Source organism: Vitis riparia, chromosome 13 (assembly GCF_004353265.1).
Source record: "Vitis riparia cultivar Riparia Gloire de Montpellier isolate 1030 chromosome 13, EGFV_Vit.rip_1.0, whole genome shotgun sequence".
In the NCBI taxonomy this organism is placed as follows: domain Eukaryota; kingdom Viridiplantae; phylum Streptophyta; class Magnoliopsida; order Vitales; family Vitaceae; genus Vitis; species Vitis riparia.
The window spans coordinates 12229467-12255682 of NC_048443.1; the positions used below are offsets into that span (position 1 = coordinate 12229467).

At 37.9% G+C, this 26216-nt stretch overlaps 1 protein-coding gene across 3 annotated transcripts; it reads right to left on the reverse strand.

Moving 5' to 3' along the window:
• LOC117928546 (protein NCA1) lies at positions 1-21365 on the reverse strand. 3 transcript variants are annotated; one of them, XM_034848430.1, is made up of 9 exons: positions 21229-21365; positions 15290-15595; positions 14951-15182; positions 14497-14642; positions 7734-7821; positions 7488-7634; positions 625-774; positions 473-540; positions 1-347 (listed from the first exon to the last, which is right to left on the reverse strand). In XM_034848430.1, exons 2-8 carry the CDS (start codon positions 15580-15582, stop codon positions 487-489), a joined length of 1110 nt encoding a protein of 369 aa, XP_034704321.1. In that variant the 5' UTR covers positions 15583-15595; positions 21229-21365; the 3' UTR covers positions 1-347; positions 473-486. The 3 variants fall into 3 exon arrangements, with proteins under 3 accessions (XP_034704321.1, XP_034704322.1, XP_034704320.1); XM_034848431.1 differs by having other exon boundaries at positions 1-367; positions 468-540; XM_034848429.1 differs by having other exon boundaries at positions 468-540; positions 21229-21364.
• Between the last annotated feature and the right edge of the window lie 4851 nt (positions 21366-26216).

Here is a 26216-nt window from a genome sequence, read left to right on the forward strand (position 1 = left end):
TTTACAACTAGACATGAATTTTGATAGGCATATATATTCATACACAGAATCAAATGCATTACAACATCACATCGTTTATTTCAGCAAATAATCCATCTTATTAGCAAGCAAAGAAAAAAAAACACAACAATTTACATTGGTTGTTATATTGCCGTCAGCTGTTTGAAGAGGGTCTTAAGAAACTGAGGAAATAACACTACATTTGAATTAGATCCTGAAGCTCCGGAAATGTATATGAATATATATATGTTGTGTGCAGGGACATTGATCAATGCCCACCCAGCCAAAGGAGCTAATTTCCCAGAATTAAACAAGAAAACTAGTGTTCGTTCATGCTCCACCCCTACCTGCAAGTTTGACAACCACCCTGAAAGCTCTTAGTCTTTCATGCAATTGCCTTCCTAACAAACATAAAGGTCGTGTAGTAGGTATAGAAATCATTTTCCGTGGTTTTGGGGGAGACAGACCTGACCTCAGAGAGCTGAATCAGGTTGTCTTTTCTGCTATCTGGTTGTTCAGGAACTCCATCACTGAAAGGCGCTGCATGCAGATATAATACTAGTGTAAAAATAATTTCTGTGATTAGAGTTGACTGTAAGATCAAATCAGGCAGAGGAATCTTACCCGTTGCTCAAGACCAGCTTCTTCAGAACTTAATGTCAAAGATTCCAACAATTTTATGGCTTCTTCAAATCCATTAATGGCCACATCCTCATTTCCAACATTCCTGTTCACATCAGCAACTTTTGCAAGGGAAACTGCCACATCTAGAATCTATGATCACAAGTACCAGGAACAAAGTTAACCAAAGACTGCAGCAGCAGGCTCCATATGGGCAAAGCAGAAAGGGTAAGTTTATCTCATTTGAACAAGATATGAAATAACTTAAGATCTGTTCTTGGAGAGATCCTGAGAAAAAAAATATTACAAAGGTATAGAAATCTTAAAATAATAATAATAAATCATCATTTTTATTTCATCTTTTTATATATATATATATATATCTGAGGAACCTTCCAAAGGCCAAGCCCTTAAGACTTTACATGGGGACCCCAAACCTCGGGGTGCTAACCGCTCCGCAACAACCAACACCAAATAAATTCAAGGTATCGTCAGTAACAGAATTCAAACCAGGATCATGTGTCATTTACTGGAACCACAATTCTTAGTGTTCGCTCTAACCAACTGGGCTACGCTAGAGGGTTTTTTCTTCCGTCCTTTATTTTAGATATGTGCACATTCTTATTGTTTATGGCCACTTTTACATGCATATAACTTTCTCCTATATAGTTTTGCAGATTACAAGGCCAATATCTCTTTTCTTTTCTTTTTGCTTTTTCTCTCGTGGCTATTATCTTCACTCATGCCAACCAGTGCAAGGAAATGATAAGAGAAAAATCACTATTGTAACTTCATATCTTTTAGTTTAGTAGAGAAACATCACTGATTTATTATGATTTCTTTATTTAGTTTCATAGATAAAGAATATTTTACCATCCACTACTGCAGCCTTTTATAGCAAATAAAAAGCATTTATTAGATAGGAAGAGAACAAAGGTAAGGAAAACTAAAAGGCTAGGCCAGAAGCACAAATAATAAAAGAGTATGAAAGAGGAAAACTCTAGGGCAGATGACCATATATACAGAGCACCCACTAGAGAAACAAACCTCAATAGGTACGGAGTCTCCAACAAACTCAAGACAAAAAAATATCTTCGCTTATCCAAGTGATTCACTACAAGGTTAGCTGATCTAGTTTTCCCACAAAAGGGACACTATATAAATCTAAAAAAATCAATCCAATTGACTTTCTGCCAAGCCCCCTCCTAGTGCATGATCCCCAGGAAAGAATGACTACTAAGCCCCCCCTCAACCCAAATGTTGCTAACTCATTACAAGGACAACTCAAGCAAGCTTTTGAGGAAAGCAAGGGTCTTTGCCTAATAGCCAAAGCCAAAACCAGCTAGTTTGGGAAAAAAAAATAAAGAAATAAAAATAAATAAAAATATATAATAACACAGCCTATATCATCTTTGAACACACCATCAATCAGCATCTTCCTTGTGTTGCTCAACAAAAGACCATTAAAATTGAGTTTAAGTAAATCCTATCCCATAACTCATCCTAAAGACACAACACACCTGTATGATCAAATAATATCATGATGATGGGAACATCCAAGGACTTTTCTTAATCAACTACCGAAGGAGAAGTTAGTGAATAGAATCCCACAAGAAGCCTGAAGGCCCCCACTACTCTAAAACTTCAATCCATTCTTTCCCCTATGAGTCACCTAAACAATGGCAAACACAGCTCTCTACCATCCTCTCTCCTAGGTTTCCTTCCAAGACACTAGAAGGCAATAATCATCAAGCTTATAATGCATCTCTATATAGGACCAAAGAAAGATCAACCAAAAGAATCCTCATCTGCTACAATCCAAGACAAACTGAGACGAAAGAAAAGATGGTCCTCTCCACATCATAAACAAAGAAACAGCACTCACGGCTCATAGTTTTATAAGGCTTTGTTTCCCAAAGCAAATTATTAGCAAATAACCTTTTTATTTGCCACTTACCATGCAAGGTTCTGAGCTTTGAAGGTAGTGTAGATTTCAAAATAAAGTTATCCTATGCAAATCTTGACAAGTTTTTCTTTTTGCTTTTTTTTTTTTTTTTTTTTTTTTGGATAGGTAAAGAAAAAGATCTATTAAAAAAGAGACACCAAAAGAGCGACTCAAAGTATACAATACCTATACACCCATCGCCAAACCAGCCAAAAAAGTAAAAGTAAGCAAACACCCAAGCAAGTCAAAAAACAACCTTAACTAGAGTCCAACCAGTCAACAAAACTAACTAAAGTTAGAGGGCGATCAACTATAAACAACTTTGCCTCTGACCAAAGGGAAAAAACAAAAGAGTATTTGAGTCTCTGGATCAAAAGCACATCACCATCAAAGGTCAATCTATTTCTTGCCTTCCAAACCATCTAAAAATATATGTAGAGGAGTTGCTCTCCACACCTTTATACACTTTTTGCCCACAAATGAACCATGCCAACTGAGGAGAGTCTCTTTAACTGAAGAAGGAAGCACCCAAGACACCCCAACCAAAGAAGAGAACAATTCCCGCAAGACCCTTGCTCTAGTACAATGAAGAAGAAGGTGGTCTATACTCTCCCTCTCATGGCACAAAAAGCATCTATTTACCAAGGCCCACCCCCTTTTTTGAATTAAATCCAAAGTTAAAGCCTTGCCCCAAGTAGCCTCCCAAGCAAAGAAACTAATCTTGAGCTACAACCACACATTCCAAATGCAACTTGAGGGAAACGAAGATGAGCTGCTCGGCTCTAGAGCGTAGTAGAGGGATTTGACCGAGAACTTCCCACTCTTTGTTTTGTTCCAAAACACCATGTTTTCCACATCACCACACACTCTCTTCCCATTTAACCGCACCAAGAAGCTTTCCACCTCCTCCACCTCTCAATCATTAAAATATCTAGAGAAGCAAGGGTTTCACGCCCCCTTAGCCAAGGAGTCCCAAATATCCACCACCCACACCTCCTTATCAACAACTAAAGCAAAAAAATGACAAAAAGGCCACACGCAAAGGAGAATCCCCACACCACTTATCTCTCCAAAATCTCACCCTCTGCACATTACCTACTGAGAAGGAAATTCTAGTTCTCACAATATCCTAGTCCATCCTTGTACCTTTCCATAACCCAATGCCATACGCCTCTCTCACTTTCCAAAAGCACCACCCCCTTTTTCTTCCTCATACTTCCCTCTAATCACTTGATTCCATAAAGCCCCTCTCTTATTTATGAATCTCCAATTCCATTTGCAAAGAAGAGCCTTATTGAGGGTGGAAAGACACTTGACCCCCAAACCCCCTTTCTTCTTACTTAAGCATACCAACTCTCATCTTACTAAATGAGGTTTTTGCTCCAAATTCCTGCCTCTCCAAAGGAAATCCCTTTGTCTATGCTCTAGCCTCTATTTAACTGAGCTTGGCATGTGTAACAGTGACATAAAATAAATGGGCAAATTTGACAACGTGCTTCAAATTAGGGTCATAGCCAAGGTAGGACACCTGATCTTAGGAGGCTTAGTAGAACACCAAGGTATCATCCACAAACAACAAATAGGAGATCTGAACCTCCTCTCTACTCCTACTCTTCATCCTACAACCCGACAAAAACCTCCATAGCAATCACAAATAAATAAGGTGAAAGAGGATCCCCCTGCCTTAAACCCCCTTCCCCTTGAGCTTTGAAAAAAACCTGTAGAAGTATCATTAACCAACACAGAGAAACTTGTAGTGGAAATGCACTACTTGATCCACCTAACCCATTTTTTGCATAACTGTAAGAAGAAAGATCAGTCCACGTGATCATAGGGCTTCTCTATATCAAGTTTGCACAAGGTACCGCACTCATTATTCTTCAAGATAGAATCAATGGAGAATGATATAGCAAAAAATTAAATAAGAAAATGTATGAAGGGGAGAAGGTCCAACACCTCACATCGCAAAAAATAGGGAAAGGTAGATATGCAAATAGAGAATGATAGAAGGGTCATCAATTTCCCAATCCGCCAACACTTATGGAGAATCCTAGGAGGAAACTAAAAGAAGAGAAATCAGCACATCTTGTTCACCTATACAAGATCTAGGCAACCGTAAATAATGCGAAGGGTTGGTCACTCAAGCAAAGATATAAAAATTTCAATCCATCACCAACAATGGATTGAACAAATTAAGTCCTGATGACCCTAGGAAAGAGCTTTCTGAAGTCACTGATTGACCCTCTTAACCACAACATTGACATTCTACTGACTGAAATGCAGCCAATAGATGCATGCAGTGACAGTATGCCATAATGAGTCATCTTCGGAACCATCAAAACAACCTATCAACAAGAGCTCTACTCCCAAGCCACCCCCTAACTTCTCACAACCCCACAGCCAAAGTATCCTCCACATCTGATAAATTCCTGGCAACCCACTGCCTAGCCAATGAACCTATAAATTCCCCCTAGAAATTCCCACTCCTATTCTTGGCACCCCCTAAATCCACTTGCTGATAAGGCAACACCAGCTAATCCCCTCTTCCACAGATTCCCCAACCACCACTAAAAGCTGTCTCCTGTCGTGCAACTAACTTCAGAGACTCTCATTTCACCTACCCCACCCCCCCCAAAAAAAAAAAAAAAGGCCTTAACCCAATACAGAAACAACATTGTCAGCAAGCATCTCCCTCACTCAGATGCATCACTTGCATGACCTACCTTACTACCCTGTGCTCCAATGTGAGTGTGTCACGCTTCCCAAACTCTGAAATCCCCAACATCTGCGTCTACTGTAATCTAGCTTCAACGAATGCTTTCTATAAAATCTATGCAGTAGAGGAATCCTCAGGTTCACACCCTATCAATGGTCTACTGGAAAAACCCCCATCGTGAATCCATTCTCAAGCTCTCCAACATCTCATTAACTAAGACCAACATTTATGAGACATCAAATTTCCACTAAACCCAAAACTAATTTGGACTAGGCCCACAAGTTGATGCATAGTAATTTAAGATGCTAACCAAGGTCAAGCAGTCACACTATTTGGCTTAGTTGGGGCTGCTAATTTGCTTAAAGTTCCAGCAGCTTTCTTATGTTTTATGTTACTTTTATAGACCGTTATTAGAGGTTTCAGTCTTTTACGTGATCACATGATAGTCATGCAACTCTTCGAAGTAGAGTGAGGGCTAGGAATACATGATTTTAACAGTAACAGAGAGCTTGGAATTTGAGATTCTGGGGTCGTAGCTCTAGTATAAATGCTCTTCTAGAAAGCTTGTTAGCAGTTTGATTGATTGATTGATTTATAATATGCTACAGAAAATCAAATTATGAGCCATTTTTGGTTCTTCTAAAGCCTTAAACTCATTCTATTGAATAACTTCAACTGCATCACAAATTTTCATGCTTTCTCTTATTTAGATTGGGAACTCATTATAACATTCAGATTACATGTGTTACAATGGTCACACAACAAATATTTCTATATAAGCAGATTTGACTCCATTTTCAGCATACATTTGGCATGAAAATTACTTTATAACCTTTTTATCTGTTCATCCTTGAAGGATTGCTTGTCCTTCCTGTATTTAATCTTAAAGAAAAAATGAAGTTGTTTGTTTCTATTAAAAAATAAAAAATAAAAAATAAAAATAAAAATAAAAGAATGAAAGAAAGAAAGAAACCAAAATTGTAGATCTAAACCAAGTTTGGATGTGGTACAAGCATGACGAAAGAGGAAATCAAGGCCAGTAAACAGAGATGCAGGGATGAGGCATCCAACTAGATGCAGCAAATATCTCTGATTCAGTTTTACCAAAACTATTTTCAATCGAAGTAGGGTTTTTTTTTTTTTTTTTACATCAATGCTAGAATGATTGAACATTTCTAGTTCACTAAAATGGAAATTTTGATCACTTAAAACAACAATGTAAACAGTTGTCAGGGTCTCTTTTTGAGACTTTTGCCCTCCTTAAAAAACCTCGATTTCTCTTCTTTTGAGAAAACGAGCATTTCCCTTCTAGAATAATATATTCCAAATTTTTGTTCAATTTCTTGTATATAGCTATAAATTTCTATTATTTGTATGTGATCTAGGTAATCTTATCATGATTCTCTTTGCGAACAATAAATTTTTTTTTGGAAAGGCAAAGAAAAAGGAAGGAAAAAGCACTAGGCAATCACACTTAAGTGTCTTAAACGATCACATCTAGGAAAAAGATAAGTACGCACAAGAAGTTCATTAGTTGTTAAAACCTCTTCACTAGTTCTATGATTGAAAAATTACATGGGTTTATAGACTTATGGGATCTCCTTTCCTGGTAGGAACACAAATTTCAATTTAGAAATTGCTAAACCACCCGTCTGAAGTCAATGTAAGAAATTGTTAATAAAAGCAAGCCAGCAGCTTTCTAACTCAAACAAAACATATCTTAACCTAAATTAATCACGAAAGGTCCCAAGAGAAACTTAAATCCAAGCACTGGAACTTTCTTCCTTTTTTGTAAGTCTTCAAAGGAAGATTCTAGCCATTTTTCCCATCATTTAGTGTGTATTTCTCCTTTTGCTTATGATGGAATTTTATTTTTTTTCTTTTTGGTGGGTAAATTGCGAGAGTTCTTATGATGGAAATATGTATTCTCTTGATCCTCAACATATTTCCATTTGTTAAGGTGACAAGAAGTTTAGTTCCACCAAAGAGCTTGCTAAAATAGTCAAAACAGTACCTCTATGTTATACATGCAGATACGTTCTTTTATTTTTCTTCATCCATGTAAATATATTAAAGCCATACATACAACAGAAATATGTCAAACTAATCTTTAGATTCAAATCAAACAGCACTTGGTATATGAAAATAACAGCTCATATCAAATATGCAAATCAATAAGCACACATTGTGAAAGCAGTTGCTAACCTGTGATGGAACATTTGAACGATCCTTAATTGCATTGCGACGAACATCCAAAGATTGGGAATAGTAAGATCTTGCAGCTTCAAGGTCCCCATCATAATATTTGAGATCTCCAATTTTATTGAGTGAGACAGAAAGGGTATGTGTGATCTGTAGAGAAATTAAGGGGAAAAAAGGTTCAAAATAATTAGGGCCACATTTATCCAAACAAATGTATAGGATATGCCTTAATGGTTATGAAGCAGTAACCTCCAGATCATCTGCTGGCAATTTTCTGAGGAAATCAACACTCTCTTCAAAATATGTGACTGCTGAATCAGCATCTCCTGTTGCTCGACTGCAACACACATCACATGTTTAGATTTTGCTTAAGCAAACATCCATGAATTAAGATCCATAATTTTTGTATAACATCAATAGGCAGGAAGAATAATAAGGAAATTTTTCTTCATGAAAATAGAAGTTTTTAGTCTGAGGAATTTCAAATTTGAAAGTTGAAATACATCCTTCTTGAAGCTTTCATCTTTTGGGGATCCTAATCAGCATGGGTCCTTTCTTGATCTTTCTATTTGGTTTGTATTGAATCATGTTATCCGCTTCACTTTACCACTTTGGTATGCCATTGGTAATTTCTAAAACATTTGTATATCAAAAATAATAATAAAAGTGTTATTTTGCTCATTCTATTTATATGATAATTGCAAGTAGAAAACTAAGAAATTCACGAAGTCATCAATCTAGAGCTTAATTGTCTTTGACAACCAACTGGCTGGCTCCCAGTTTGGCTAAGCAATCTATAATAAGATTTGTGAAGAGAGAAGCCCAAGAGAAAGAGCAATCAGTGTCGCAAGCAATATTTACACTTTGGTGATGCATACAACATATTTCTACAAACCTCTTTCCTTTTTGGCTACTCACAAAATAACAATTACTGAATCCTCCTCTTCATAGAGATCAGAGAGACTCAAAGCCCTAGCCTACTTCAAACCTTCCAACAATGCTAGAATCTCTGTTTTGATGGCCCAATCCTCTTGCACAAGTTTGAAAAACGTTCTCAAGATTATACCAAAATCACACCTCCAAATCATAATTTTCATAGATTTCTGCAGTGGTGCTGATGAAGAAATTGAAAGGGGGAGAGGGGGAAAAGGTTAGGGAAGAGTGGGATGTGGGCTCACGCACAGAGAGTAGCGGTGATTTGGGGAAGGAGAGGTGGCATGCAGCAGAGGTTGATGGGGCAGGTTTAGTCAGAAAGTATGGGGAGGAAGATATGGGTGATGGAGACAGGACGGCAATTTCAGCTGATGAATCTTCAGCCCTTGGGAAGGAGGATGGAGAAAAGGGGAGTGGAGGGGTGGGCTTAAGTGAGAAAAAGGGGTATGCTAGGCCTGTTTGTTGCAAGCCCGTCTGTGAGGTTGTTCAAGCCCAAAGGTGTTTAGGCCTAGAGTGTGAAGGCCCTGCAATCTTTTCTAGCTCTAGATTGGGTTGGGCTTTAAAAGAAAGGGAGACATGCAGGCCCAGGGTGTGTTGGGAGGAGGGACAGCCCAGCAGAGGAGTGGAGTGGGCTTCTTGTGACGGCCCTACAAACATTCAATGGGATGGGATGGGCTGTGTGGCCAGCAGGCCCAAGTCGGGTTTGAAAGAGGAGTAGCCCAATGTTGGTGCAAATTGGGCTTCGAATCCACATAGGCCCGTTTTGGACGATCCTTTAAAAGAAGCTAGGGCTTCTTTTTGTCGACTGCGATCTGAGGGGTGGTTCGCAGAAGAGCTTCTGGCCGGCAGGATGAGTTCTGAAGTGGAGAAAGGGGCAACAAGAAGGTGCTCCCTTGTGGACTCGTGCCTTTTGGAGGAAGTTTCCAAGTATTCCCTCTTTGAGCCTTCTTTTGTTTGCGTTTGGGGGGGACAGGTCTCTTCTTCTTCTCCTTTCTCTGGGGTGGAGGGGGCTTTGATTGAGGTAGAGAAGAGTCGTTGTATGGATGCCTTTTTGAGAGAAAACGAAGGGGAGTTGACTATAAGTCCTCTGAGAGTGTGTCTGGCGGAAGTAAGGCTCAGTGAGAAGGTTGTTGGCGAATCTTTCCTGTTAAAAGAAGGGAGGGATGAAAAGGTTGAGAAAGTGGGAGAGGATGAGGAGTTGTGGAGGTACAGTTGTTTGGCAAAGCTCTGTTAGTGTTTAGGAATGCCTACTGAGGGTTTTGAAGGTGAGATTTTGAAACTTCTTAATAGAATGAGGGAAAGAAGAGACCGTTATGAGAGGGTAACCGGAAAAAAGAGGAAAGGACAGAGATCATCGAGATTTGACCGTGAGCTAAAGAAACTTGAATGGTCGGTAAATTACGGTGGGTCAGAAGGGGATCAGGGTCATCAGGAGTGTGTTAGATGAAGCTTTGAATCCTTTTGTGGAATGTAAAGGGTGTAAATGATAGAGACAAGAGAAAATTGATAAAGGATGTGATTAAAACATAGAAAGTGGACTTAGTGTGTCTCTAGGAAACAAAAATTCGGGAGATGACTAGTGGAATTGTAAGAAGTCTCGGGGTAGGAAGATGTTTGGAGTGGGGGGCTTTAAATTCAGGGGGGGCGGCTGGGGGGGTTGTGGTATTATGGGATAATAGGGTGCTGCAATTGGTGGAGATGGAGGTGGGTAATTATTCAGTCTCATGTCGCTTTAAGAATTGTGAGGATGGCTTTTGCTGGATATTTTCAGGAGTGTATGGGCCCACAGTGAAGGTGGAAAGAGAAGTTTTTTCAAGTGAGCTGAGGGTCATTAGAGATTTGTAGAATGAGTCGTGGTATGTAGCAGGAGACTTCAACATGATAAGATTCCCTTCCAAGCGTAGTAGAGGAGGTCGTCTGTCCCCGACAATGAGGAGATTCTCAGAGGTGGTTGAGGATTTAGAACTAAGGGACTTGCCTCTTCAAGGTGGGTTGTTCACGTGGAGAGGAGGTCTGAATAATCGGTTAAAGTCGAGAATTGATCGGTTCCTCATTTCTGAGGATTGGGAAGTTCATTTTCAGGGGGCTATTCAAGTTGTCCTGGCTAGGCCGGTATCTAATCACTCTCCGATTCTTCTTGATGGGGGAGGGATGAGGAGAGGGCCCACGCCTTTTAGATTTGAGAATATGTGGCTGAAGGAGGAGGGTTTTAAAGAGGTTAAGAAAGTGGTGGGAGGGGATTCAAGTTAGTCGGTCAGCCAACTTCATTTTGACTGAAAATTGAAGGCTTTAAAACCGATTCTGAGAAGTTGGAATAAAGAGGTTTTTGGTCAGATTGATTCTAAGAAATAGAATGCTTGGAATTTATTGGATTTTTGGGATAAGGAAGAGAGTGTTCGCTCTCTGTCTTTGGAAGAAGAAGAGGTTAGGAAGGAGGCAAGAGAGATGTATAAAAAGTGGGTTCTATTAGAAGAAGTGTCGTGGAGGCAGAAGTCTAGGGAAATTTGGTTGAAGGAGGGGGATAGAAACACAAGGTTTTTTCATCAGATGGCTACTGCTCATAAAAGAAGGAATCAGCTGACTAGAGTAAAAGTGAATGGGAGGTGGTTAACTGAGGGAAGTGAAATCAAAGAGGAGGTGAGCAGAGCTTTCCAAGGTCTGTTGGCAGATCCTAGTGCCCGATATAGATGGTTTGAATTTTGAGAGGCTGGAAGAGTTGGATGTGGAAGGGCTAGAAAAGCCGTTCTTGGAGGAGAAGGTTTTTGGTGCGCTGTTAGGCTTTTGCGGAGAGAAAGAGCCAGGCCCTAATGGTTTCTCAATGGCATTTTGGCAGTTTTCTTAGGATTTTGTAAAGGAGGAGGTAATGAACTTCTTCAGACAGTTCCATGAGACTGAGAGTTTTGTTAAAAGTCTGAATGCAACCTTTTTAGTGTTGATTCCTAAGAAAGGGGGGGCTGAGGAATTGAAGGATTTTAGGCCAATTAGCTTGGTGGGAGGGTTGTACAAGTGGTTAGCTAAGGTGCTGGCTATAGAATGAAAAGAGTGTTAGCTAGGGTGATCTCAACGGCTCAAAATGCTTTTGTGGAGAGGCGGTAGATTATGGATGCAGTGTTGATTGCTAATAAAGCAATAAACTCCATTTTGAAAAGCAATAGAGGGGTGATTCTTTTCAAATTAGACATTGAGAAAGCCTATGATCACGTGGACTGGAAGTTTCTTTTAGCGGTGTTGGAGAAAATGGGGTTTGGGGAAAGGTGGTGTAGATGGATAAAGTGGTGTTTATCCACTATTAGATTTTCGGTTTTGGTGAATGGAAGCCCTACTGGTTTTTTCCACAGCTCAAGGGGTTTAAGGCAAGGAGACCCCCTTTCGCCTTACTTATTCGTAGTTGTAATGGAGGCTTTTAGTTGTATGCTGAAAAGAGCAGTTGCTGGAGGTTTTTTAACGCCTTGTTCGGTTCGGGGAAGAAGAGGTGAAGGGATCCAGATCTCTCATTTGTTGTTCGGGGAAGAAGTGTGGATGTTGCTCCTTTCGTTTTTTAGAGTATCTTGCGTTTTCCTTATTCGGTAAAGGAAACCCTTGTAGGTTAGAGGGGCTCTTTTGTGGGAAAGAAGAGGAAGGTGGCATGGCAACTGGGACCGTTATGCTTGTTTTGGGTCATTTGGAAGGCTAGGAATACAATGGCTTTTGAGAATGGAGTGTTGTCTATTCAAAGGCTGAAAGCTTCTTTTGTGTATTTACTTTGGTCGGAAACCAAATTGTGGATAAAAGATGGTCCTTCGACCTTAATAGATTTTCTAGATTGGATGTGTTTGCAATGAGGGAGAAGGTTTTTTGTTTTTTCCTTGTTGTTTGGGTCCTTTTGTAAGGGGGTGAGTTTCTCTTTATTGTAATTTTGTGGGTCGCTACTTTAGCACCTCTTTGCAATACAATTTTCTACTTATTGATCAAAAAAAAGAAATTCTCATAGAACACTGTTCAAAATTTAATTTGAAAACCCATCAAAGGCAAATGCCTTCTGAATGTTTTTTAGGCTTGATTAATTGCTACCATTCCCTCAATAAATGTAGCAGATATAATGGAAGAAAATTAGTTTTGAGGTTCTAAAGGCAACGCCAAGAACATGATTTTCTGGTGTTATTCAATATATTTAAAAAAAAAAAATGTTTTAAAGCCCTCACCTCAAGGATTGTACTATTTTTTTGGTAGTAATGACTAATGTGATGGTCATCAACAACCTTTACCTTGACTATTTATTAGCAACGGGTTCATGGCATAGATTTTCTAGGCTTGCTTGGATTGCTCAGGTTCCTTCGAGCAATGTAGCAAATATGATCCTTGAATGTAATGTCAAGAGCAGGGTTAACTGGTGACTGGCAACAATTATTACATTTTAGGTAATTTGGCTAAAGAGGAATATAAAGATTATAGAAGGATTGATGGATATTTACATTACTACAAGATGTGTATATTTCCTTTCCTCCCTATGGATATCAATTACTTTGTGTTAAGTTATGTAATCAAGATGGATCGAAGATCTGTTTACTCACCATGCAAGAGGATTGAGGAAGTGCATGTTGAGTGGAAGCATATGGTGAGGTCGGCTACAGAGGTAAAGTAGCTATTGCCAAAAGGCTTGCCATAGGCAATGTTCTCTTGGCTCAACAACTTCATTATGTATGACAGCTCCACCACAGTTAGGTTTCACAAAGAAGCAAGGACCCTGGAAATTGTATGTTTAGGAATGTAAGATCATTGATCTGTTTATAGAGCTAGGGCACTCTTAACTAAACTATAAGCTAGTGGATATGTTGGCCATTCCAGGTTTCTCAAAACTTGAGGTTTTTGTAGAGGATTGTATTCCTCCTTGAGTTTTTGGTTATTTTTATCTGTTTGCTTTCTTTATTTGTATTGGCTCCATTTTTACCTTCGAACAACATCTCATTCTTCTTCTACTTTAAGGTCATGTTTGAAGTGTTATTGTTTTCTATTAAAAAAGAAAATGATTGCATCAGTTGTGAAGGGAAGTTTAAAGAAGAAATATTAAACAACTTTAGAAAAGTCTAAAAAGCTTCATATTCAATAGGAAGCTCAATAAAAGAGTTGTTAAGAAAGCTCATTCATCAACAATTCTAAGCAACTACAAAGAAGAAGACTTGTTTTCTAATGAAGCAGCTTGTCATCAATCTTAAATTGATTAAATAATCAACTTTTGGCTTTAACGATTCATTATAATGTTCAGACTAGCTAACTAAAGATCTTTTTCAACAATCAAAGTATTAGAGTATTACATATATTGTAGTCCCAAACCCTAACAACTTAAACTTTTAGGAAAGTTGTTTGTTTAAAATGAAATCGAAGCTTTGGTTTATTGGAGGTTTTGAGTTTGACTCCTCTCCCCATCTATTCATCCGTCTAATTATCTATGATCACAAAGTTTGTGATTTGTGATTTGTCTCTCTACGGGCAAGTATGAGGCCGCACGTATCATACAAGCACACGAGTGTGCATGATATACATTGTGGGTCTAAATCTTAGCCACTTAGGTTTTTAGGAAAGTTAGTTGCTCACAAAAATAAATGACTTTCTCCAAGAGTTGTCCAACTAACCTTTCCATTTAAAAGTTCAACAAGTCAATTGTCACTCCAAAAGGCTTTAGTGATCATACCACGATATCTAGAGCCATCAGAAAACAAAGAAACATTACCTGCTTAGCTAGAGCTATATATGGTGAAAAATCTCATCTGTATTGTTCTTAGAACACTACCTCTGCTACCTTCACATGAACTACCATAAGATTTATCCACCAAAACTACTTGGAAGGCCTCATGTATGAGTTTTACATCAAGTCTCAACTATTAATCAAAAGGTCATGTAGCTCCATTAATTTTATGTGGAAATACAGCATTGTGGTTGCATACATGAGCATATATCTACCCAACCACCCCCACTGTAAGTTAACTCTTCAAACACAGGGCAAGTGCCAACTAAAACCACAAAGACATGCTCTAAATGCACACCAAAGGATAATTATATATTGCTACAAAAAGTAAGAAGGCAAAAAAGAGAAAGGACATACCAGCAGTCCCCAAGCATACCTAGAACTGCTCCTAGTTGTGAACACAATTCAGATGTGTTGCCCAGTTTTTCCAACTGACCACGGATATCTTCTGCACATATACTAAGCCTTGATTTTGCACTTTCAACATTATTAGCACGAAATGCCTGCACATGAAATGGCCAACAGTTCTTTAGACATGGTCAAGAAAGAAAAGGCAATGTCATTGATAGGGCATAGGCAAGAAAATGAAAGAAACAAAGATGATTCTTTCCAAGAAAGAACAAAGTACTTAAAAAGAGTTTTGACCATGCAACAGGATTATATTTATGTAAATGATAGCAATAACAACAATAACAATGATAATAACAATCACATAACTCATTTTTATTCACTCTAGGTCACTTATTTCTCATCGATAAAGAAGAGAAACTTAGAAATAATATATAAAAATAATATCCAAGCTCAAACCCACCCTCATCGCGTGTTGCACCAAGAATGCACCTCTCTCCAAAGACACATCCTCATATATCACTGTTTTATCATCACCCACTACTTCCTCTGAGTCTGTATTAACATGAGGCCTCTTTATTCTACCATGACCTTCAATAAAGCGATCAACTGTATTCTGAAGATTCATATCAGCTTCAATCTTCTCAATGTCAGCTCCACATAATGGGCAATCTTTATAACGTGATATACATGCCCTAATTTTCAGATTAAAAATGTAGGTAATATTAGTAAAAACTGCAAAATGATAAGCATACTCCACACAAAACAAACTTAAAGGTTCAAGTTGCCTTTGTCTGCCTACTTGCAATATACATGGGAACAAGGCACACATTTGCTGCTTTCAAAGAGAAGCGCTTGGCATATCATACAGCTGAGAGGACCCAGCTTAAAAGTTTGAGAATCATATCCAAAGGGACACTTCGGTGAAATGCTGGCAGCATCAACAGAATCCTTTTTCGTGCTGGCAGAATCACCAGAATCCTTTTTGCCCTTGCCTTCAAGCTCCAACTGGTGCTTATGTGGGCATTCATTAGGTTTCCTTGAAGTGGCATCATCAGGACGAGCAGCTTTGACAAAAGGGCAGACAGGTGTCATCTTGATCAACAATCTGTTCAAAGACCACAATTACAACTTTAAAGAGTTGGAGGGGAACAGAGTTCATTAAAAATAAAGGGGAATAACACATACCCAAAAAAGGGAGGAAATGCAGAAAGAGGAGTCTTTCTAAAGAAAAAACAAAATGCAAGAACCAAGGAGAGGAAAACAAAGCAAATCAGAACCAAACTAGCTCAGCAGACCATACCCCTCAAAATCTATCCAAGTGAGAGCAGCCCATTTGGCTAGAAAACACACTTCCACATTAGCAATCTAGAAAGCTAAGTTAATGATACGGCCAAAAAGTTAGAGAGGTCAATAGCACCTTTCGAGTGTCCCAAACTTCAATGCATACCTTTAGGACGTCCGATCCACCTAACAACATTGTGGCTATCACTTTCCTTAAGGAAATTAATATAATGGCTTTTTTCAATTGAAGGGCCAAAAGAAAAGAGGGTCAACTTCATATTGTTAACTGTACCCTTACCAAATGGCCTCTATAAAGTGAACTATGAACCCCATTTTTGAGCTATCAATTTCTTTTAAAAGCTTAAATTACTAAGATTTGAGCTCACAATGTATATCATGTTCTCGAACACTCTTCTCATCTATGGTCCCATAGCCACCCGCATGTGGAGGGCTAGGCTCGCATGCAAGCAAATCATAGACAACCTCTTTTGGGTTTGCACATGAACGTAATAAATTCATCTTAGGATTTAAGCTTACAATGTATATGATGCTCTCTAACACACATGATAATGCATGACCGTGCCAATTCCCAAGTTAAACAACGTTACCAAGAGAGCACACATGAAAGTTAAGCTTGGATACACAATAAGAGGAAGGGAGAAGTCCAAGTTTAATGGACTATCCCTAGTAGACAAGGAAGAAGAAACTCACACCTAATCTGCCATTATGAAGGAGAGAGCCTTCAAAAGGCTTAAATAGAAATAGAGCTAAGCTATAAATCTTGGCTTTGATCTCTATAGGAGATTTGAAACCATCCTCAAAGACTTTGATTCCCTACCTCAAAATAGACAGATTAGTAGCCAAGACCATACCCTTACAAAGCCACCTAACCCTTATATCTCTAAAACCTGGAAATTAGGAAGCCAAAAATGAAGAAATATCTATTGGGGGCACTCATATAATACTAGCCAAATCATTTTTTATTGTAAGTATTTAAAGAAGAAATTTTTTAAATAAAGGTGCCAAACAAAAGAGATTGTGACCTATGTAGACAGAGACTATAAAAAACACCAAAACAACAAAACCAGTCCCACAACCTTATGCATTCCCCACATTATCAAAGAAGTCAAACATGCATCCAAAATTATAATCCAAAGCATGGTTGTTAGCACGTAAAACGTATTATGTATCATTTTTCTATTGTTCTATATCGTGTATCGTAAGTTTTTTTATATAGCGAAAAATAAATGAAAAAATATGCATGTGTGAATATCTATTGAAAATATAAAGTATAGAGTAATATATAACAAATTTTATAGAAGATGATAGGATCTAAAGAGTTAAACCATATCATATCATATGAAAACATTAAATGTTAAAGCTTTGACAAGTTTATATTAACAAAATATAACTTCAATATATAGATTTATCATATAATCCACAAAAATACACTTCTTCAATTTTTTGCTATGATTTTTAGTTTCAAATTCTAACTATTCAATATATAGATTTATCATATAATCCACAAAAATACACTTCTTCAATTTTTTGCTATGATTTTTAGTTTCAAATTCTAACTAGGCATATCTATCTATCTATAGATTTATCATATAATCCACAAAAATACCTTTCTTCAATTTTTTGCTATGATTTTTAGTTTCAAATTCTATCTAGGCATATCTCTCTCTCTCTCTCTCTCTCTCTCTCTCTCTCTCTCTCTCTCTCTCTCATTCTCTCATTTTTTTTATTTACTAATCATCATCATTTTCATTATCAACATTCAAACCATTCAAACGAAAATTCCCCAATATTCATTGTAAAATAAACTTACTTGACTTTTAATAAAGTATTTGACAACAAGAATGCAACTTTTCATATAAGATTGTTTTACCTATTTCTCCTTTTTATGATTTTTTTTTTTTTTTTCAATCGAGGAACCTTCCATGGCCAAGCCCTTAAGACTCATCATAGGGACCCAAACCTCGAGGTGTTGACCGTCCACAACAACCAACACCGAGTAAATTCAGGGTATCATCAGTAGCAGGATTCAAACCCAAGACCATGTATCATTTACTAGGACCACACTTCCCAGTGTTCGTCCTAACCAATTAGGCTACCCTGACAAGTTTTTTTTTTTTTTTGATAGGTAAAGTAATTTCATTAAAGGCCAAAAGGCAAAGGAAAGAGTATACACGAAGTATACCAAGATACAAAGAAGTAAAACACCAAAGGGCAAACAAGCCTCACCCTTAATTGGTGGCTAGCCAATCTACAAAATCTATCAAAGAGAGAGTATGTTCCTTTATATACCCTATCCCAATTCACAAAAGTGTACAAAAAAATGGACTTAATATCTTGTTCGTTCCTCTCAATATCATCGAAGGCCCTCCTATTCCTTTCTTTCCAAATGGTCCACATCAGGTAGAGGGGGGCCGCTCTCCAAGCTTTCTCTCTTTTCTTGCCCACAAAAGAACCATGCCAACCCAGGAGGTTCTTTTTCACAGAGGAGTGCATCACCCATTGCACCCCAAAGAGGGAGAGAATCAAAAGCCATAACATTCTGGTCTTTTCACAAAACAAAAGAAGGTGATTTATGGTTTCCTCGTCGTTTTTACACAAAAAGCACCTGTTGGGAATGCTCCAACCGAATCTCTTCAGACGGTCAGTAGTGAGCAGCCTACTCCAAGCCGCCTCCCAACCAAAGAAGCTAACTCTAATTGGGACCCAAGGCGTCCAAATAGTTCTGGCCGGGAAGGGGGTTTTGATGCCCCTTGAGAGAGAGCTATAAAATGATTTAACTAAAAAGGTTCCATTCTTGTTCTCTTTCCACCGGAGCGAATCGTTCACACCTCTTCTAATGGGCTACCCTGACAAGTTTATGATCAATTTTTAATCTTTTAGTATATTTTAAACAATTAATATAGTAAATTCTTTTTTAAAAAATAATTTAATTTGATTTTTATTTTTAAATTATAGAAAATGATTGAAGATGTATGTATCGTTATATCGTAATATCACATATTGTATTACGTATCCTATATGTATTATAAGATATGTTTTAAAATAAGATACGAATTGCAATACGTATCAATTTTTATAAAAAATGTATCGTATCATTGTATCATATCGTGTATCATAAGTTTTTAACAGCTATGATCTAAAACTACATTAGATCTATAAAACAAAAAAATTGCAAAGAGGGTCTTCAATGACATTGCTGACCTTACCTATCAAATAATAATAACACTTCCAAGCTCTCTACTCCATTAAAACACCAACTATTTTGAATATACACCATGAAAGGCAAAAAGGAACTAACTTCTAAAACCTCATTTGCCTTTTCCCCACAAAATGCCCATGCTAACCAAGTAACAACCCTTCAAGTGAACGAGGAAGCACCAATGAGACCCAAAATAACAATAAAAATTAAAAATTAAAATTAAAATAAAAACAGAAAACCAAAGACCATAAATGGTGATCCACCCTATAATGGATAAAGTTATGATTAGCAAACTTTAAATCTTACTTGCAAAGGAAACACCAACTCACTAACGACCAACCCCTTCATAAAAGTCGATCCTATATAAGAATTTTCTCCAACAAAGCCTCAAGCAAAGAAACTGACTTTAGAATGAGCTAATGAGACCCAAATGTCCTTAGCATGAAAGGAATCCATTCACTCTGGCTCAACCAACCATGAAAAGATTTGATTAAATTTTCAATTGTCACTCTTAGCTTATCAACACAACTCACATTAATAGTCATCGTATGCAATAGTGAAGAGTTTGCACCATTCCCACCTCTACTATCCAAGGAATCTCTTAAAATTGACTATTAATAGAGAAGAGTTAGCACCATTCCCACCAGTCCCCCCATTCGACAACTCTTACCACCTACAACCTCCCAAAACTACTAACAAAGAATTTCGAAGATAGAAACACCACAAAATCTGAAAATGCGTCTTTCCAAGGGCCATCTTCATACCATGTACCCAACTAAATCTTAGTCTAAGTGCCATCACCAATAATGATGCTCATCCGAGCCTAAAATTCTTGTCAATCTTTTTAGATAGCTTTCCAAGGGCCTATCTCATTCCCTTCCCTTCCTTCCTTCCTTAGAGACCTAAGCTCTTTCCTACTCACCAAACTTGCTTTGGATTACCCTTCTCCAATGATAATCATATTCGACCTTATACCTCCAAAATTAGTTCCCAAGTAACACCTTTCCAAGCACTAAAAGCCCTCAAATTCCCATAACCGAAACCTTTTGTTCAAACAAATAGTATGCCACTTCACAAGATTGCAATCTTTTCTCACCACCGTTTCCTCCTCAAAGGAAATCCAATTGGATCTTCTCTAATCTCAACACCATCGACAAAGGCAAAGGGAATATTGACATAAAGTAAATTGGAAGATAGGAGAGGATGCCTCTTATTAGAGTAAGTCTCTCTCCCTTTGAAAGATAGTGCATCTTCCAATAGGCTAGCCTCCAAAGTCTCCTCCTCATAGTTCCAAACAAACATACATCTAAAAGAAGCACCCCATGGTAATCCTAACTAGTCACGCACTGCCACAAAAAATGAAATGGGATCATATCTGAAAAACGAGTGTGAGATCTCCACCTGCCCACCCCAAAAAAAAAAAAAAAGGCACTAGTGAATCATCCAACTAAGACTATGAATAGAACAACTCAAAGCCTCCATCACTAACACAAACACGTAGTGATGATATACCTCCTTTCCAAAAAAGAATTTTGAGAGCCATTACTCCACCTTTCCAATAACCTTTTTCAACCTATTCGCCAAAATCTTTGCCAAAAGTTTGTACAAGACCCCAACCAAAATTGATAGGTCGAAAGTCCTTGACATACTCCTCACCACTTTTCTTAGGAACAAGAACCACAAAACTTTCCTCAAAGGAGCCAACCTCATGGAATTCCTCCAAAACTCATGACTCACTCTGACTTTTGTCAGAACAAGCTTTCCAGAAAGCCATTGTGAATTCATATGGACCCAGAGGCCCTAATTGCTCCTACGCTAGCCCCAATCACCGAACCATTGACCCCTGAAATGCCCATCCAAACCCATGCTCTCAAATTTTACAAACGAAAGTGAAGAGAACCCTCTTCCATTTCAAGTAATTCCAGAACAAGGTTGTCCCCAAATACTACCAGACCGCCTGCGGGCATTAACAGCTTCCCGTTCTAGAAAATGCCCAACCCCGATAAACTCCTATTAAAGCTAAAAAAGAAGACTTCAATTGACTGAGTATGCCGCGCATGATCATCAACATCTGAAAGCCCTTATCACTCCAAATCATTCTCTAATTAAGGTCCAATAATGGAGATTTCACCAAATTTTCGTGGATTATCATCATCCTTGATAACCATGAGAAATCGGAATACCCCAGAAAAAAGAAGATGAAGAAACAGGAGCAGAAGAGAGAAAAAGGGACTTACAGTGCTTGAGCTTCCACAGACGAATGAGAGGGGGGGCAACGTCCCCGAAATCAAAAGCGAAATCAGAACCTTCAGCGGACACACCCTCCACCGGCGAAGGACACCTCAGCACTTTCCCTAAAAAAGGGTTAAGATTTCGGAGAGGATGATGATTGGCTTTAAAGGCCTCAACAAACCAGCCCTCCACTTGGGCCAAAAATCAAATGGGCTTCAAGTTGCTGTGGGTTGTGCGTATGGGCTTCATGTAGTTGAAACTTAAGAATAATCATGCAACCATACACCACCAATAAAAAAATATAGTTTTTAAAACTTTGCTTTTACTTCTTCAATTTTAATGTAAACTAAAAAAAAAAATATTACCAATTCATACCCTCTCCAATAGTGCTTATGAATTTGTTATAAAATTACCCTCAAAAGTTTAGGGAAATACACCTACCTCATTAAATGCTACCGTCAAATACACCAATCACCTTTTTTTTTTTTTAAATTTCTCTCACATGAACTCCCTCACACATCTCACATCTTGTCAAGTTTCTACATTTTACCTTTTACTTTTATCTTTTTTCTTATCTCTTACCACTATATCCTATATTTCTCTCTCATTTTAATTATCTTTTAATATGTTAATGTACCATCTCATAAAACTTCTATAATTTTAAAAAATCTCGCTCACTAATCTCTCCGATTTTATTTATTTTTTGGACATATTACTTTAAAATGATAATATATAATAAATAGTTAATTTAACCATTTAAATAAAAACATAAATATATAATGGACAAAAATAAAAATATTATCCCAAAATAATATTGTAGACCCCCATTTTGGGGGTTGTTATTGTCTCATTTTTTTTTTGCCAGGTGGAGGAGTTTTGAAAAACACGTGCCCTTTTTAGAGAGGTTGTTAAAAATGTGGTAGCTCGTATGTTATTAGTAGTGGTTTTTTGAAGAATGAATCAATAGGTGACATGTGGAAAAACTCCTACAGGCCGTTAGAGAAAAGAAGTTTTAGAAAGAGAGAGAAGGTTGCAGGTAAGAGAGGTAGCTTGAGAAAGAATGCAAGAGTTTGTAGGAGAAAAAGGAAAATGAGAGCAAGCTGAGCATTTTGGGAGCAAGAAATAGAGCTTGAGAGAGGAGAAGGGAATGAGGGTGAGCTAAGCATTTTTGGGGAGGATTTTTTTCTCATTTTTTAGAGAGAGAAATCTTAAGATTGAAAAATGATGGATAATCTAATCAGGTTGTCTATGGGTGCTTCATTTTGGAGAGATTAAAAGAGAGTGAGTTGAATGTCTTAGGAGATAGCTGGAGCATAGAGTGAGGAGAGATGGAAACCATAGGTGAGTTGGGTGAAAGACATTGAGGAAAGAAAAAATGGAAAGAAACCAAAGAAATGAGAAGTAGGTCTAGCTGGGATTTTATTAGGAAAGTGAAAAAAACTAGGAAGTGGGGTCAACTTCAATCGAGAGGACTTGCTTAGGTATAACTATTGTCGATTCCTGATTCCGCTTCATCCTCATATGTTTTTCTTCCTTTTTGTTATTTCTTCTTGTGGATTATTTGTTGGGCATGAACACCAGGTTATGTGTTTGAATTTATTGGATTTCTGAGCCATTTATAGGTGTGTTGTTGTCGGTTTATTTTTTTTTAATACTTTGGGTTTTGGCTTGAAAATCTTTTAGCTACATTATGCCTTAGAGATCATATTTTTGTTCTTATTTTTGAATTTGGTCTGAATTTTCTTTCTCCCCACCATTCATAAGCATATGGATAACTCCTGAAAGGATGCTTGGTTTTGTTGGAAAGTCAATCTTCCTAAATCTTCCATATTAAGAATAGATTATCTGTATATTAGTCTTCCTATTGTAATCCCTACTTATAGTTGGACAACTTAGAATGTAGTAGCTAATTCTTGACTTGTAGTAAAAGATCACAAATCTCCCTGTATAAATGCACAATTCAGAATCAATAATATTCATTCAATCAATTATCTTTATCATTCATCTTTTCATGGTATCAGAGCAGGACTAAGATCCTAACTCATTGTTGCACTCTATTCTCTCGTGTAGCATCTCTTTTCTTTAGTCATCATGGCCAACGATGAGGTACCACCAACGCCTCCGGTTCCTAGCAAGAAAGCTGTCGACTCTACTACAACAAAATCAGAGATTCCTACAGATTTCTCAAAGGCAGATCTTTCCAATCCCCATTTCACTCACCATTCAGATCACCCAGGTTTGGTTTTGATTTCCAAATCTTTGAATGGAGACAATTATTCAGCTTGGAAAAAGGTTATGATTCTAGCTTTGAATTCCAAGAACAAATTGGGTTTTGTCAATGGCTTGATCAAGGCTCTTTCAAAAGAAACTGATTCTGAAGGTTATGCGACTTGGTCACGGTGTAACGACATGGTTCACTCCTGGATCATCAATACTCTTAATCCATAAATTGTGGACAGTGTAATCTATTATTTTACTGCTCATGAAGTTTGGGAAGATTTCCGTGAGTCTCAAAGCAATGCACCTCACATCTTTGAAATTCAGTGAGATATTGCTTGTCTTCGACAAGAACAACTCTGTATCTCTACCTATTACACAAAATCGAAAGGCTTGTGGGATGAACTAGCTTCCTACAACGTTGTAGCATATGGGGCACAACAAGATCAACAAAAATTGATGCAATTTCTTATGGGATTGAATAAATTTTACAGTGTTATTCGTGGGCAAATCCTCCTGATGAATCATCTCCCTTCTGTCCACCAAGCGTACTCATCTGTCTCTCAAGAAGAAAAACAGCGCCTCCTCACTTCAACGAACACAGCAGCGGAATCTGTTGCAAGTGCTGCTATGGCAGTGCGCATCAACGACAAGTCTTCGGTGGCTTGGAAGGGGAATAGATCGATCGAAGACAGGCATGAGGGAACAGATTGATTGCCCCTCTAGTTCTCAAAATTTTCAGGTGAATCGGTCTTCTCAAGGGCAAGATGGCAGACACTTTATTTATTAAGATCAATGCCGCATGGGTTCTGGAAGAAGACGCCCCCAGTGCTCGTATTGTGGAGATATGGGCCATTAGGTCTAAAAGTGTTTTCAACTACATGGATACCCACCAAGCCATCCTAAAGCAAGAATGAACTTAGACTCAAATTCAAATCGGTATAAAGGTTTCTCTACGACTAACCAAGTTTCTAAGGCAGATGAATGGAGACCTACAATTGCATTATCAAAAGCCTAACTCAAGCAGTTTTTGTCATTTTTTAATAACCAAGATGAAGGCTATAGTCCAAAGCGAATGCGGTAACAAAGCTAGGTTTGTCCAAAGTCACTTCCCGCAATTGGATTATTGACAGCGAGGCGACATATCATATTACTTCATCATCTAAGTTATTGCATAAAGATAAAAATTGCTCGTTACCACTCGTATTGTTGCCTAGCAGAGAAAAAGCGAATATTGTTGCGAATGGGTCTTTACCTTTGAATTCCGTCTATTATCTGGATGATGTGTTATCTGTGCCTACATTCAATGTTGATTTAATATCAGCTAGTCGTTTGACAAGAGGTCTTAGTTCTTTAGTGATGTTTTTCCCTTGTTGGTGTATTTTGCAGAATCTGGCTACAAGGAGGACGATTGGTTTGGGTAAACAACATGACTAACTATACTATTTGATGGCACTAGTGACGGAGAAATCTTTGACCAACTAGCCTGCAATCTCACCAACTCTTCCACTAATCTCTGGCATAGTTGCTTAAGCTATGTATCATATTCTCATTTGAGTTTTATTACCAAGAATTTTTTGAATTTTTTCATTTAGTCCAATAATGCTTGCCCTATATGTCATTTGGCTAAGCAAAGTCGTTTACCTTTCAATCCTAGTGTTATTTCTTCTACGAAACCTTTTGAGATTATTTATTGTGACATTTGGGGTCGTTATCAACACCCTTCTCTTTCTGGTGCCCATTACTTTCTCACTATTGTCGATGATTATACACGTTTCACATGAATATTTTTAATGCGACATAAAGATGAAGCACAATCACTTTTAAAATGCTTCTTCAACTATGTTTTCACATAATTTGAATTTTGCATTAAAACTTTTCGAAGTGACAATGGTGGAGAATTTATCTCACTTCGTTCATTTTGTCAAGATAATGGTGTCATTTTTCAACATTCTTGCATTTACACACCTCAACAAAATGAGGTTGTGGAACGCAAACATCGTCATATTTTGCAAATAGCTCGTTCTTTGAAATTTCATACTCAACTACCCACTCAATTTTGGGGGAATTGTGCTCTCACTATTGTACACATCATCAATCAGTTACCTTCACCAATATTATTTTTCAAACTCCATTTGAATTGCTTTACTCAAAACCACTTTCTTACTCTCATCTACATGTTTTCGGATGTTTAGCCTATGCCACCAATGTTCACACCTCTCACAAATTTGACTACTGTGTCATGCCATCCATCTTCATTGGTTATCCCACAGGTTAGAAAGATTACAAATTATTTGATTTATCAACCAAAAAGGTCTTTACTAGTCGAGATGTCAAATTTCATGAAGATATTTTTCCTTATGTCTCTCTTAAGCCCAACTCTACTCTCCCTTCGTTGACCCATAATTCTGGCTCAATCCCCTTGGTGGCCCACAACATCTCTTCCTCTCTTGACTCTTTTTTTTACTTTACTTTTCACGCACCTTCCTCTCTTCTTTCTGACCACAAAAGCACACCGTATTCCACCATAGAAAATGACGACCTCCTATCTCCTTTTTGACCTTCCGAACTCGTTCCCTCTTCTATGGTGCTAGCACCAGCCTTACCCTCCATTCTTCATACCTATACTCGACACCCAAAACCTTCCTCCTTACCAAACAATCCTACCCCGATCGAACTTTCTTCTTAGATCAATCTAAACCCTCCACCATCACCTTCTGCAACTCCAGCGTTGGCTTCTCTGGTGTCGTCATCCACATCCATCCCGTCCGCTCTT